Here is a 14,105-nt window from a genome sequence, read left to right as displayed (position 1 = left end):
TGAGGATTTAACTACTGAGTTACATAACATCGAATCGAAATGTCAAAAAGTCTGTAATGACGTAAAAACACAAATTTGTGAGCATTTTCAACCTATTTTTTTCGCGGCATGAAAATGCATTACAGAAACACGAAGCAGCCATAAAAGAACTGCAAATTATTGTTCATGAAAATCATGAGACTTTGCAAGCTAAAATTGACTCAGTTGCATCTACCGATTCGGTTATGCAACTTGCAAAAACTCAGGAAAACTTGAAGGACACAGTAGATTCGATTTCAACACAAATGGACACTCTGAAACTTGGTTCAGAAAAACACACTGAGGAAATGTGTACACTATCGGAGAAAGTAGGCGAACTTTCGGATCAGGTCACTAACTTATCTACAAAGGTAGATGATGATCTGAATGACACAAGACCTGTAGCCTTCACTGACACAGAAGAGTATGAACAAATTAGAAAATTCAAACAAAACCAAAATCAAATTAATACGCAACACCAAAGAGAAATCCGCGAAGTACAAGATCATTTGGCACAAGTAATACAAGTAATACAAGTGTCAGAGGACACTCGCGCTCCAATACAGGAAGAGGGACATAGAAATACGGAACAACCACAAAATAATAACACAGGACACTTCGGAAATTATGACAGAAATTGGCAAGGCACACCGAATTTTGAGATGGAACCGCCGACACGACGTAACAATGACCGATATGCGACTCGCCGACATGATGACTTTGACTATAAGCTGTTCATTACTACACGTAAATTCAAAACGTTTAAAAATTCTGCCAACGACATTCATCCACAAGCATGGCTCCATCAATTCTCTCATTGTTTTCCCCCCAACTGGTCGTTAGAACACAGATTAGAATTTATGTGTGGCTACTTAGAGAATGAACCAGCTGTAAGAATGCGATCGGTCATTCACGATTGCCACAGTGAAGGAGAATTTTACCATGCCTTCCTCTCAGCATATTGGTCTCAAGCCACACAAGACCGAGTAAAACATGGCATCATAATGATGAAACATTTCGAACAATCTGAATTCTCCAGTCTTGTGAAATATTTTGAAGACATGTTGCACAAGAATCAGTACCTGTCAAACCCATACAGCCCCTCAGAACTCATCCGCATTTGCTTAATCAAACTGCCTGAACATTTGCGACATATTATTTTGGCAGGACGTTGCAAAGACGACATTGAAGCATTTCAAGGACTCTTACAAGAACTGGAAATTGACACTGACAATCGCGGAACGCACGAGCACAACAATTACAGACCACATCCGTCGCAATTCCGCGATGAAAGAAATAATAACTGGACGCGACAAGGCTATTCTCACAACACAAATCGTGACCAAAACAGACACCACCCTTATGACAACCGCTGGCACAATAATAGATACAGAGAAAGATCATATTTCCGTAGTAATGAATATGACAGAAATAACCATAGAAACAGACAATATGGGAATCAGAACTATTATTATCAAGGGAGACAGAATAACTTCAGACGCAACAGTTCGGCGCACAGTTACGATTCAGGAAGAAATACTCCACCACATGACCGACAAGAAAGAAACTATGTAAACTACCGACATGACGACAGACGATGTGATCGTAACGACAGACCTGAATTGCATCAGAACTGGCGGGATTCAAACAGAGCTGGGCCCTCTCGGCAAGGCGAATTTGTAGAAGTTCGGTCTCCTAATCCGAATAACGACGCGCGCCAGCAAAGAAACAGACAATGACTCGCACAGCAGGCAGCCGCGTGCGCCCGCTGGCTCCGAGAAAAATAACACAGACGCTAACCTTGAGAAAAATTCCAGTATTCTTTACCGACGTATACCACTTGATAATTGCGTTAAAGTTGAAACTCTGCGTACTAGGAAGAGCAAAGGTTTACACCACCTTTCTCACGTTAAACCGTTTATTGAGAGATAATGTGCTTTTTTTAACTTGAGGTTTTAATGCAACATTTTGGTTTACTTGAAAATACATTCTGGAGTTTGTGTGACAGCTACTCGACTATATCACGACGCTACTAATGTGTGACACAATTCACCTTGTTGCTTTTGCAGTGTTTCTGTTTTATATCTGCACAGTTTTTCTGAATTCTTCAGGAAAGAAAAACATGTTTTAGTAGTAACTTTTGTGGTATGGCAACAATGAGACAGCCTTTTTCGTGGCACAACAATACGTTACAGTACAGTACTTTCTTCATCACAACAATAAGCGTAATAACTAAGATATCTATACGCAAAGCATTTCACTTTTGTCTATCATCAGGTAAGTACATTGACTTCTGCAGAACTTAGCTTTCGGAGGACGATAACTACGAGACTTTCACAGAGGTTATCTTACAACAAGACGCACAGTTTAGCGCTACAGTACACGTATTTGAGTGATTAATTTTATACTTAAAACACTTACTTTTAAAGATTTTTGAATTACAAAGAAAGTTTTCCGAGATACATTTCATTCCATTGCTGTAATTTGTAACACCTGAGGGTATAATTACATTTATCCTCAGGGGGGTACACGCTTACTTTGTGTACCATGTGTGTGGCAACCACAAGGAACCCTAGCTAATATGGTATTTGCTTATACAACTTTACACATCGGTACCATATTTCTCCAACACATAAATTACACAGCTATCTGATCATGTAACTGAGAGATAAACATTTTTTTTACTACGTCAGTGACAGATGCTTACGTAATTACACAGTTGAATAACTTCACACTTATGAAATTGTATTTTGTTTGTACTTTGTAAACTGTTCATATTTTTTCAGAACCATTGTGATACTATGAGAGCTTTGAATGATATATTTGGTATGGGATCATGATTTTTGAAGTACGTTTGAGGCAGATGACACTTTTGACATGAGCAGAGAATTTTTTTCGGTTTTGAAATTATTGGAGGAAGCTACGACGATTTTGAGATTTGACTGAGGTATTATGATGTTATTTTTACGACGACGATATGTTTTATGCTGTTGAGGTACGTTTATGAACAATAAGCTGATGCTATATGAGGAATTTGATTATGTGTCGACGATATATATATGTGTAATAAGGTAAGGAGTAATGAATAGTGATTAGGGCACTCTGATTTGTGGAAAAGGTTGTTGGAAACCAAGATCGTACTTTAAGAGTTATGAAATGTGTGTAAATGCGTGAATGTATCACAATGCCGACGAAAATTTTTTGGACACTGTTATATTCATAGGATTTTGTTTTTACAGATTTGCAACGCTAATTCTTGACCTGTGAAATATTTTTATTTAAGACTGCCATTGTAGCGGAAACTGCTGTCGTAAATATTTCCGTACGAAAGTTAAGTGACCACCTGCACGTAATGCGTCGCGGGCACACAGCTGTGTCAGACGCCCAAAACAAAAAAAAAAAAGGGGGCCATTATTGCGAGCCCCTTTTTCAGCGGCACAGGTAAAAAAAAAAAGGGAGGCCATTACCCTTCCTTTGTAGAGAGCATCGCAAAAACGACAGGGTCGAACTTGAAAACATATGTTGACACAGTGGAGCTCTTAATTTATGATTTTTACAGAAATGCCTTATGAAATGACAGAAATATTTTTACATCTGCACACCTGATTATGACAAGCGTCTTTCTACGAGAGTTGAGAGAATTTCTAACTTATGAAATGTCACATGACTATTGAATGATATTTTTATGCTTTGGTTTGAGTAATTGCTTATTTCATTTAATATCTAGTTTCTAGCTGCACTGCAGCATTGGTAAAAATAAAATTTTATAGATGTATTAATGTAAATATTTTCTGTCTACAGATCGAGTAAATAATAAAAAAAAATGAGGGAGCAGAAAAAAAATCATTTACCTTCACAGGAACTGCATACATAATTTTCTTTTCTAGTACTTAGTAATTTTTATAGAATTAGTTTTTGTGGTGCACCACTTTAATTACATAGACATTAAGATGTGATTATACATTTCCCTTATCTGCATTGTTGTCTTTACTGTAATATTTTTTTGCTTGAGCGTTGTCATGTTTAGATATAATTTATTGCTTTTGCTTCTGCTGTTTGCCAGGCATAATGTTACTGAATTTGATTTTGTATTACGCTGTTAAGCCAGTTTTACTAATGATTATTTTATTGTTTGCTGCGCATTGCCTCATATTAGTTGTAATGTTGAATTGCTTGGTAATTTAGATTTACTGTAGCTTGCTTTGCCAGTTTGAAATATTTGTCATCGATGTTTATTGTTTTATGTGATGCTGCATTGCCTCGTCCCTTGGTATATATATCTGAGCTCAGTAGATTTAAGTTAGCTTAAGAGGGGGTAGACTATATAAGAAACTAACTATGATGAATTGGAAGAAATGCATTGAGAAGCCGCAAGAAACAGATAGGGCCAAAATGAGTATTGTACAATGAGCCATATTTATTTTGAAAGAATTATGGTTGGAATACAGAAAAGAGGTACAGATAGGACTTTTGGAAATAATGAGGAACGAAGGGAGATCTCCAAGAACAAAAAAAGTTTTGTTCGCAAGATACTGCAGTAAAAGAAACCCTGTCCTTTCCTTGTGTTATCCCACTATGTGTTTGTGTTCCCTTGTGTATTTGTGTACTTCCTGTCTTTAGTTGTTTATCTGATAAGACCTATGTTGTAGAATTTTTCTAATACCATGTTATTTACTTTGTAAACATGTTTAAACAGTATTTGTTCTGTTTTGTTTTAATGCTCATGTGGAAGTTGATATTCCAAAAGTTATTCTGATCTTTATGTATGTACTTATGTCATTATTTTTGTAACACTGATGTATTTGTTTATTTCTATTCTTTTGTAAAGCCCCTATTCCTACAAATGTTATCTGTATTATTATGTTTTAATGATGTATTTTATACCGTTGTTATTGTATTCTTATGTTATAAAATTGTAATTGACACCAGGTCATCAAATTAAGTAACTTGTAAGTTACATTTCACTGCACACGTTTTTGTTGGTCATAATATATGGACAATATGTGACAAGTAGGGACTGTTAGTGTTTGCACGTGTGTTAATAATTCAGCAAGGGACTGGATAACAGCACTGCTGGTTCTAAGGACAATTCCAAAAACTTTGTGAGTGCACAAGTGGTGGTTATGGACTTGCTATATTATCCGCAAGACTCTTCAATGGTGATTGTGTACCTGCACAGTCATAACAGATGGCTGCTAGCCATCTCTACAAGGACTACAGTGGGTCTGCACCTCTGGTGGCCCACCAATACCGTAATCTCTACCAGGACTACAGTGGGTCTGCTCTGTGATGACCTACACACCAATACTCTTCAAAACTTCGACTGACTCTGTTGTGGGTTTGCTCTGTTGTGGCCCATTACCTGTCAGCATGTCAAGAGTCAGCACTGTCTTTCCGTTGGAAGGACAACACTACTTCTTCAAGACTGCATGGAAATCCACTACGTCTGTGTGCATTGTCTTTTACTGCTCAGACTTTGAGAAAAACACTGCAATGTGATGAATGATCAGGACTGTCTTTAGGGACTGTGAGAAAATTTTAGATTTTGACCAACATTGTATCAATAAGTGTGTGCATTTGATTTCTTTGTTATTGTAATTACGATTATGAAAAATTTTTGACAAATATGTGTTGCCCACTGCCCAACAAAATTTGTAAAATTTTTTGTGGGGAACATGGGGGCTATGTAAGTAGGCTGTTTAGGTTTTTTTTATTGGTAACGCCACCTCAGTATGAAAATCACCGGCTGTGCCGTGTGCAGTCTGTGGCTGCTTTGCATTGTTGTAATACTCAACCATTGTAGTGTTAGGCAGCTGGCTGTGAACAGCGCGTAGCGCTGGGCAGTTGGAGGTGAGCCGCCAGCAGTGGTGGATGTGGGGAGAGAGATGGCGGAGTTTTGTAATTTGTCATGATATCAAGGTAAATACATTGTTTGTTCTCTATTAATATCTTTCATTTGCTAACTATCCCTATCAGTAGTTAGTGCCTTCCATAGTTTGTATCTTTTATTTAGCTGGCAGTAGTGGCGCTCGCTGTATTGCAGTAGCTTGAGCAGCGAAGATTTTTGGTGAGGTAAGTGATTTGTGAGACGTATAGTTTAATGTTAGTCAGGGCCATTCTCTTGTAGAGAATGTTGAAAGTCAGATTGCGTTGCGCTAACAAAATATTGTGTGTTGAAAGTCAGATTGCGTTGCGCTAAAAAATATTGTGTGTCAGGTTAAGGACAGTCGTGTATAAATTTTTCAAAGGGGACGTTTCACAATGAATGACATAAACAATACTTAGTAGGTTATTCAGTATCTTACAATACGTAATCAAGCGAATACAAAAATTTCACTGTTAAATTTATATAATTCTGCAAGCAGTTTTTTCGTAGTCACGTGAGTCTGAGGAGAGTAATTTTTCTTTACATACTGCATTGAAATATTACAAAACTCGCCCGTTATTTCCGCTTCGGATTCCGAAATTAATAACTTCTTGTGCCCGACATTTATGCTGCTCTGAAAAACGTTAATATAGTTGGTATTTGATGGCGATTTTGACAAAAACTTAGGACTTCAAATCCTGAAGCACGGAATGAAAGAATCTGAAAATAAAATTTCTTTTCTCTAAAATAAAAAACAAAACAATAAGCAAAGTAAATGCAATATGTTCTAACGTGCACATCTGCGAAATGAAAATATGCTGCTATGTATACATCTTGCAGCTCTTCCCTGTACTATATATCAACCTTTTTCTGCAATTTCTTAAACCGTTTTCATTGCTGCTTTCACTTCAACGTACAATACGACCTTGAAATAGTCCCTCCACAGACATTGATAAACTGAACAGTGTACGCAAGCCGAATTGCCCCGTTCACGACTGGAACCACAGTGCTTTCTACTGGACTGCGCTGAGAAAGCAGGTTATATGAAAACGCAGCAGAATACCAGCTCAAGCAGTCTGGCCGAATATAGCAGCTTCTCTAGCAGCCCGAAAGGCACACAGTGGAAGACCTCGCTCAGTCCTCACGCCTGTGATTGAAGACCATGCGCTATATTCAACTGATGAAAATTCTAAATTTTGGAACCAATGCGTGATTGAAGTTAAAATCTTCTGGGCTATTAGGCCGCGTCATGTTTCTTCTAAAATGATCGACGTTTCGACCCCTCTGCTGGGATCTTCCTCAGGATCTTCTGGTGTCCACTACTGCTAGAACACTGTCAGAGACGAGTGTCGTGTCCTATTGGTTGGTCGTCATCAGTGGCTAGATTCGAAACGGACAGAGCTAGAAAGGGGGAATGTTTACCCAAAATATTATTGTCCGCCGAAGTGACTTGCAGCGCGTGGCTTGCACCTTGGTGCCAATAGCGGTAGCAGGCATTTCAACCAATAACCTTTCTCCAGCATAAGTGTGGAATAGTGCCTTTCTATCCAATGACGATGGGCCGCCAATGGTATCCACAGGAGATGAGCTACCAACGACCCTTCTTCTGCATCAGAGCGGGAATATTAGCCAATGACTATGGCCCACCAATGGTAGCCATATGAATTTTAACCAATACTATCACTTCTCCAACATGAACGCGAGAAAACTCCCCCTTCATAAGAGGACACGACACTCGTCTCTGACAGTGTTCTAGCAGTAGTGGACACCAGAAGATCCTGAGGAAGATCCCAGCAGAGGGGTCGAAACGTCGATCATTTTAGAAGAAACATGACGCGGCCTAATAACCCAGAAATTTTAACTTCAGTGACAACGGCCACGAAAGCCTGCAGACTTATACAATGCGTTACTATTGGCAGCAGATAGTGAAATTGCCGTAACCTACTATATCAAGGCCTTCCGGCCACAAGATCACCGTGGCAGATTGCGGTTTGTCAATGGCACTTGCAAAAAGGTGGTGCAGATCCATTGTTTACGTCTAAGTTTCTATTTACATATGCAGTACCATTCACAAGAGATGGTTTGTGAATTTTCATAATCATGGAAACAGCCGTGCAGTCTTAATGAAAACATAAGCAAGCGTTCTTGGCGATATCTTAACAGAGCTTTATGTACTACCGCAGATGTCGATTGGGGTCACTATCAGGATTTTTCATTAAAGTAATACCTACCTTGCCGGAGGATCTGCCATGTCAGCAAATACTGCAGATATGATTCAAGTATAATGGTGCACCAGCACATATTCACAACATATGCATCAACTTTTAACTCTGGCATTTCTGGATCACTGGATTGTTTAACGCAGCCCCACACCTTGACCTCCACCGTTCCCGATTCCTCGACATTCAGATCAATTTGCCAGCTCTTTTCCAGTCAGCGTTATGCATATAGCAAAGATCGAGTCCACCGTGCATGCCCGTGCATAAAACTACATCCGAGTCACGTTCAATGAGTGTTGAGTGTGTAATTCTTTACTGTGAAGGGCAGAAGGATGCATTGCTACAGCTGGAAGTCACGTTGAGCACCTCAAATGAACAACTTTCACAAAAGGACCTCTCACTCTTGTGGCCAACTGGTTAGACCTCGTAAGTATACATTTCCACATTCATGTTTATTGGCCTTGTTTTTCTGGTTTCGATGAGTAGCATCTCTCAATATATTAGATACTTTTTTGACGCGATACATATAGGGAGCTTCAAAAAAGTCATACTCTTACAGCAGATAGTAGGGTCACTACCAGAAAAAAAGTCCCACAAACATATATGCAGAAACATACACTTGTTGAGATAAGCCATTTTGCCCCATCATAACTAACTCTCTGACGTTGTAGGTATCCAACGTGATTACCACTCATAGTAACATATCCTTCATTTACTGCTAGAGAAGGATTGACCATGGGATTGACATATCACGGGGATCACCGACGTCTCGCAACAAAGATTCTTCCATATCCAGTGTCTAAAGTGATCAATGTCTACAGAGAAACCTTGTCCTTGTTGTGAATTATTCGTGCCTGCAAGTTAGGAACAACTCGTTGGACCTTTTTTTAAATGGAATGTGGCATTAACGATATCGTTATGTGTACATCCACATTCAGTGACGTTGAAATCGTATTCTGATAACAGCACAGAATCGAAATTATATGTTCGCAATGGCTGATGTCAGGGACAGATGTAAGGGTTAAGTCTGTCAAACAGCATCACAGACTGAGATACAGAAACCAATTCTACCAATTAGCCACGAACCTGAACTTGAACAGGGGCAGAATCCACACCATACCTAAAAAAGTGTGACCACACTTTCGAACAGGCATGCCAAATTCCAATTTAAAAATCATTTTGCTTGTAACAGGAAAGAAATTAACACCTTCTGTCCCACTGGGCTTCGCATGAAAGATATGATGTATTTGTTTGGGGTGACTGCAAAAAAATTGCAAATACCTGTCAAAACATCACAGAAAACGCACGTCACAGACTCACAGGAGGGACACCCGGTATGTGTGTGTGTGCGCGCGCGCGCCTGCCCCAGATGACCTGTGAGTGGGCATTGCTGCTTTACATTACATTTCCTTTACAAAAGACAACCATGTTACCCGATTATCACTTCAAACATCTGTTCCATGAGTACTAGTACAGAGCTGTGAAGGCCTCACTTACCTGGAAGACAGTGCCCATGAAGCCGAGGTTCTCGAAGTTCATGTCGATGTCACTGAAGGAGATGTCCATCTGTATCTCCTCGGCAGCCAGGCTGCCGTCACGCTGCACCTCTAGCATGGCGAGGCCCTCCACCTGGACTCCAGTCATGGTGACTGTGTAGGGGCCGTGCGAGCCCGACAGCCAGGCGCGCAGTGTGTATCTGCCCACCACCTCCAGCTTCTCGATGCTCACACCCACCGACATCTGCCAAGCAAGGGGAAAGGGACTCACTTAACTTCTACTCTCGGAGACCAATAAATGCTGAGCCGTGCGTGGCTCGTGTTCCCGCCATCATGTACACTCCTGGAAATTGAAATAAGAACACCGTGAATTCATTGTCCCAGGAAGGGGAAACTTTATTGACACATTCCTGGGGTCAGATACATCACATGATCACACTGACAGAACCACAGGCACATAGACACAGGCAACAGAGCATGCACAATGTCGGCACTAGTACAGTGTATATCCACCTTTCGCAGCAATGCAGGCTGCTATTCTCCCATGGAGACGATCGTAGAGATGCTGGATGTAGTCCTGTGGAACGGCTTGCCATGCCATTTCCACCTGGCGCCTCAGTTGGACCAGCGTTCGTGCTGGACGTGCAGACCGCGTGAGACGACGCTTCATCCAGTCCCAAACATGCTCAATGGGGGACAGATCCGGAGATCTTGCTGGCCAGGGTAGTTGACTTACACCTTCTAGAGCACGTTGGGTGGCACGGGATACATGCGGACGTGCATTGTCCTGTTGGAACAGCAAGTTCCCTTGCCGGTCTAGGAATGGTAGAACGATGGGTTCGATGACGGTTTGGATGTACCGTGCACTATTCAGTGTCCCCTCGACGATCACCAGTGGTGTACGGCCAGTGTAGGAGATCGCTCCCCACACCATGATGCCGGGTGTTGGCCCTGTGTGCCTCGGTCGTATGCAGTCCTGATTGTGGCGCTCACCTGCACGGCGCCAAACACGCATACGACCATCATTGGCACCAAGGCAGAAGCGACTCTCATCGCTGAAGACGACACGTCTCCATTCGTCCCTCCATTCGCGCCTGTCGCGACACCACTGGAGGCGGGCTGCACGATGTTGGGGCGTGAGCGGAAGACGGCCTAACGGTGTGCGGGACCGTAGCCCAGCTTCATGGAGACGGTTGCGAATGGTCCTCGCCGATACCCCAGGAGCAACAGTGTCCCTAATTTGCTGGGAAGTGGCGGTGCGGTCCCCTACGGCACTGCGTAGGATCCTACGGTCTTGGCGTGCATCCGTGCGTCGCTGCGGTCCGGTCCCAGGTCGACGGGCACGTGCACCTTCCGCCGACCACTGGCGACAACATCGATGTACTGTGGAGACCTCACGCCCCACGTGTTGAGCAATTCGGCGGTACGTCCACCCGGCCTCCCGCATGCCCACTATACGCCCTCGCTCAAAGTCCGTCAACTGCACATACGGTTCACGTCCACGCTGTCGCGGCATGCTACCAGTGTTAAAGACTGCGATGGAGCTCCGTATGCCACGGCAAACTGGCTGACACTGACGGCGGCGGTGCACAAATGCTGCGCAGCTAGCGCCATTCGACGGCCAACACCGCGGTTCCTGGTGTGTCCGCTGTGCCGTGCGTGTGATCATTGCTTGTACAGCCCTCTCGCAGTGTCCGGAGCAAGTATGGTGGGTCTGACACACCGGTGTCAATGTGTTCTTTTTTCCATTTCCAGGAGTGTATTTTATTTCCAGAATGAGATTTTCACTCTGCAGCGGAGTGTGCGCTGATATGAAACTTCCTGGCAGATTAAAACTGTGTGCCCGGCCGAGACTCGAACTCGGGACCTTTACCTTTCGCGGGCAAGTGCTCTACCATCTGAGCTACCGAAGCACGACTCATGCCCGGTCCTCACAGCTTTACTTCTGCCAGTACCTCGTCTCCCACCTTCCAAACTTTACAGAAGCTCTCCTGCAGGAGAGCTTCTGTAAAGTTTGGAAGGTGGGAGACGAGATACTGGCAGAAGTAAAGCTGTGAGGACCGGGCATGAGTCGTGCTTCGGTAGCTCAGATGGCAGCCGGCACGGTAGCTCAGCGTGTTCGGTCAGAGGGTTAGCTGCCCTCTGTAACAAAAAAACTGAGTTAACAGATCAACAACGAACTTAAACGGATGTCTTACGACGTCCGCCCGGAGCAGATACAACGTGCAAAAGCGAAAAAAATGAGATTAAAAAAAAAAAAAAAGATGGTAGAGCACTTGCCCGCGAAAGGCAAAGGTCCCGAGTTCGAGTCTCGGTCGGGCACACAGTTTTAATCTGCCAGGAAGTTTCATGTATTTTATTTATTTATTTATTTATTTATTTATTTAACCTGATCAGATTAGGGGTATCAGGCCCTCTCTTACATCGGACCAGTGTTCCACACACGCGGCATTTCACACATCAGAGTTTCATCATGACAATAGTTTAAACAAGAAAATTATATTACTCTAGTGACAATATGAATAAAGAGTAATGACTAAGACCTAATAAAGTAAATGGTGGCAGTATTTTTACAACAGGTGCTATACATACAAATTATGATAAAATCAATAATAATAACAATAAAAACAAAATCAAATAATAATGATAAACATGAGAAAAATTGGCAATAGTAATGAAGATTTGTGCAGATGTACATTAATATCTTGTTGTGTAAAGTAGATGTTTACTAGTATAGCGAGTTTTGGGGAAGGGAGATTTAAGGATGGGGAAAGAGGGAAGTAATGAGGTGAAGTGCATTCATGTACAGAGGGAGGCATTACCCTGTTGCTTAAGTAGATACGTCATTAACTGTTTTTTGAAGCCGGACATGTTTTTAAGTTCTCTAACATAACGAGGGAGGTTATTCCAGAGTCGGGTTCCCGCTACTGTAAAGGACTTGGAGAAGGTGACTGAGCGATGCAGTGGAACAGAGAGGATTTTATTATGATGGGAACGTGTGTTTCTGTCATGTTGTTCCGGCATAAGCGTTAAGGACGAGGAGAGATATGAGGGACAGTGTACATTTATGAGGCAGTAGATGTGACAGAGTGTATGGAAATCTCTGCGTTTGTCTGCACGCAGCCAGGACAATTTTGCATATGCTGGTGAAATGTGATCAAAAAGTCGAACGTCACAGATATATCGGACGCAGGCATTCATGACCAGTTCCAGACGTCGCGAATTTTCCTGAGAGGGGTCTTGTAGGATAATATCGCTGTAGTCAATGATTGGGAGTATAAGCGTTTGTACTAATTTCTTTTTCAGATCGAAAGGGAAGAGTTTTTTATATTTTTGTAGGACATGAAGGGATGCTGATGCTTTTTTGCACACTGCAGTTACATGCTCTGTCCAATTTAGATTTTCATCTATTATTAATCCCAAGCTCTTTGCTGAGGGAGAGAAGTTAATATTTGTCCCATTTAGGATAAGAGATGGTACGGATTCCCGATGTTTTGGACTAATGAGCTTAGAGTGACCAACAAGTACCGCTTGGGTGTTAGATGGGTTTAGTTTTAGGTCCTGTGCCCATTTTGATAGTGCATCGAGGTCAGTATTGAAATTTTCAATACCTTTCGTAAGATTGCTTGGTTTCGCACTTAGATACAACAGAAGGTCATCAGTATACATATGATATTTGTAATAGGTCAGAACCGATGACACATCATTGACATACAGAGAGAAGAGTATAGGACCTAACACTGAGCCTTGGGAACGCCTGACACTACCTGCCGCCATTGTGACTTTATATTCCCGGACAGGACGCGTTGCTGACGAGACGTCATGTATGAGCGAAACCATTGCACTGCACTTGGTGAGAAATTTAGACCGCTAAGTTTGGCTAGTAGGATGTTTTTAACGTACTTCCACCTCACTACGTTAACTTGAATTACTATTGCCACTGAGTTACTGCATTGCCTGACAGTGACCGGCGCTAGCAGCGCGTATCGATATATCCCCTTTCGTAGCACCTTTGCTCGACTGCTGTTACTTCCCGGTCGTGTCTGTCGTAAGCCAGTTCGGATAGCGAGTTCCGGCTGCCACTCAGTTGGAAAGCGTCTAGAGCGCATTCCGGACCTGTCAGTTTGGGAGTTACAATGTGGCACTAGTGCAATCGGGTTGGAGCAGCAGTGAGGTCTGCATAGACATGGCTCGCCCGACCATTGCCGCCACGCAACACTTCAGCCGGGCCACGGTCTTGGTGGATCGTCAGTCGGTCGTCCTACCGGACGACGCGTTTTGGCTCGCACATCGTTCATGAGCCGGCTGTGTGTGTGTGCATGTGTGTGTGTGCTTGCATCGACTCCAGATTTGTCTTTCTGCGTGCTTAGTTACTGTTGGGTATCGTGCAAGTGTTTGTCAGGTTCTGCGTGCAGTTGTGTGATTTGATTGACAATTTATTTTAAATGTTGCCGGCGTATTGGCTCTGCGAGGTCGGTCGTCTCATTGGGCGACGTGTAACTGATT

General features: G+C 42.5%; 1 protein-coding gene across 1 annotated transcript in view; it reads right to left on the bottom strand.

The window, feature by feature from the left end:
• The window catches only part of LOC126262276 (uncharacterized), a 150,780-nt gene that overhangs the window by 27,341 nt on the left and 109,334 nt on the right, over positions 1-14,105 (bottom strand). The window contains exon 3 of the mRNA XM_049958788.1: positions 9,601-9,843. Within this exon, the coding sequence (XP_049814745.1) occupies positions 9,601-9,843 (243 nt within the window). The remainder of the gene's footprint in view (positions 1-9,600; positions 9,844-14,105) is intronic.

The sequence above is a fragment of the Schistocerca nitens genome, chromosome 6 (genome assembly GCF_023898315.1).
Source record: "Schistocerca nitens isolate TAMUIC-IGC-003100 chromosome 6, iqSchNite1.1, whole genome shotgun sequence".
Taxonomy (NCBI): domain Eukaryota; kingdom Metazoa; phylum Arthropoda; class Insecta; order Orthoptera; family Acrididae; genus Schistocerca; species Schistocerca nitens.
This window is presented reverse-complemented; position numbering and strand designations above follow the sequence as displayed.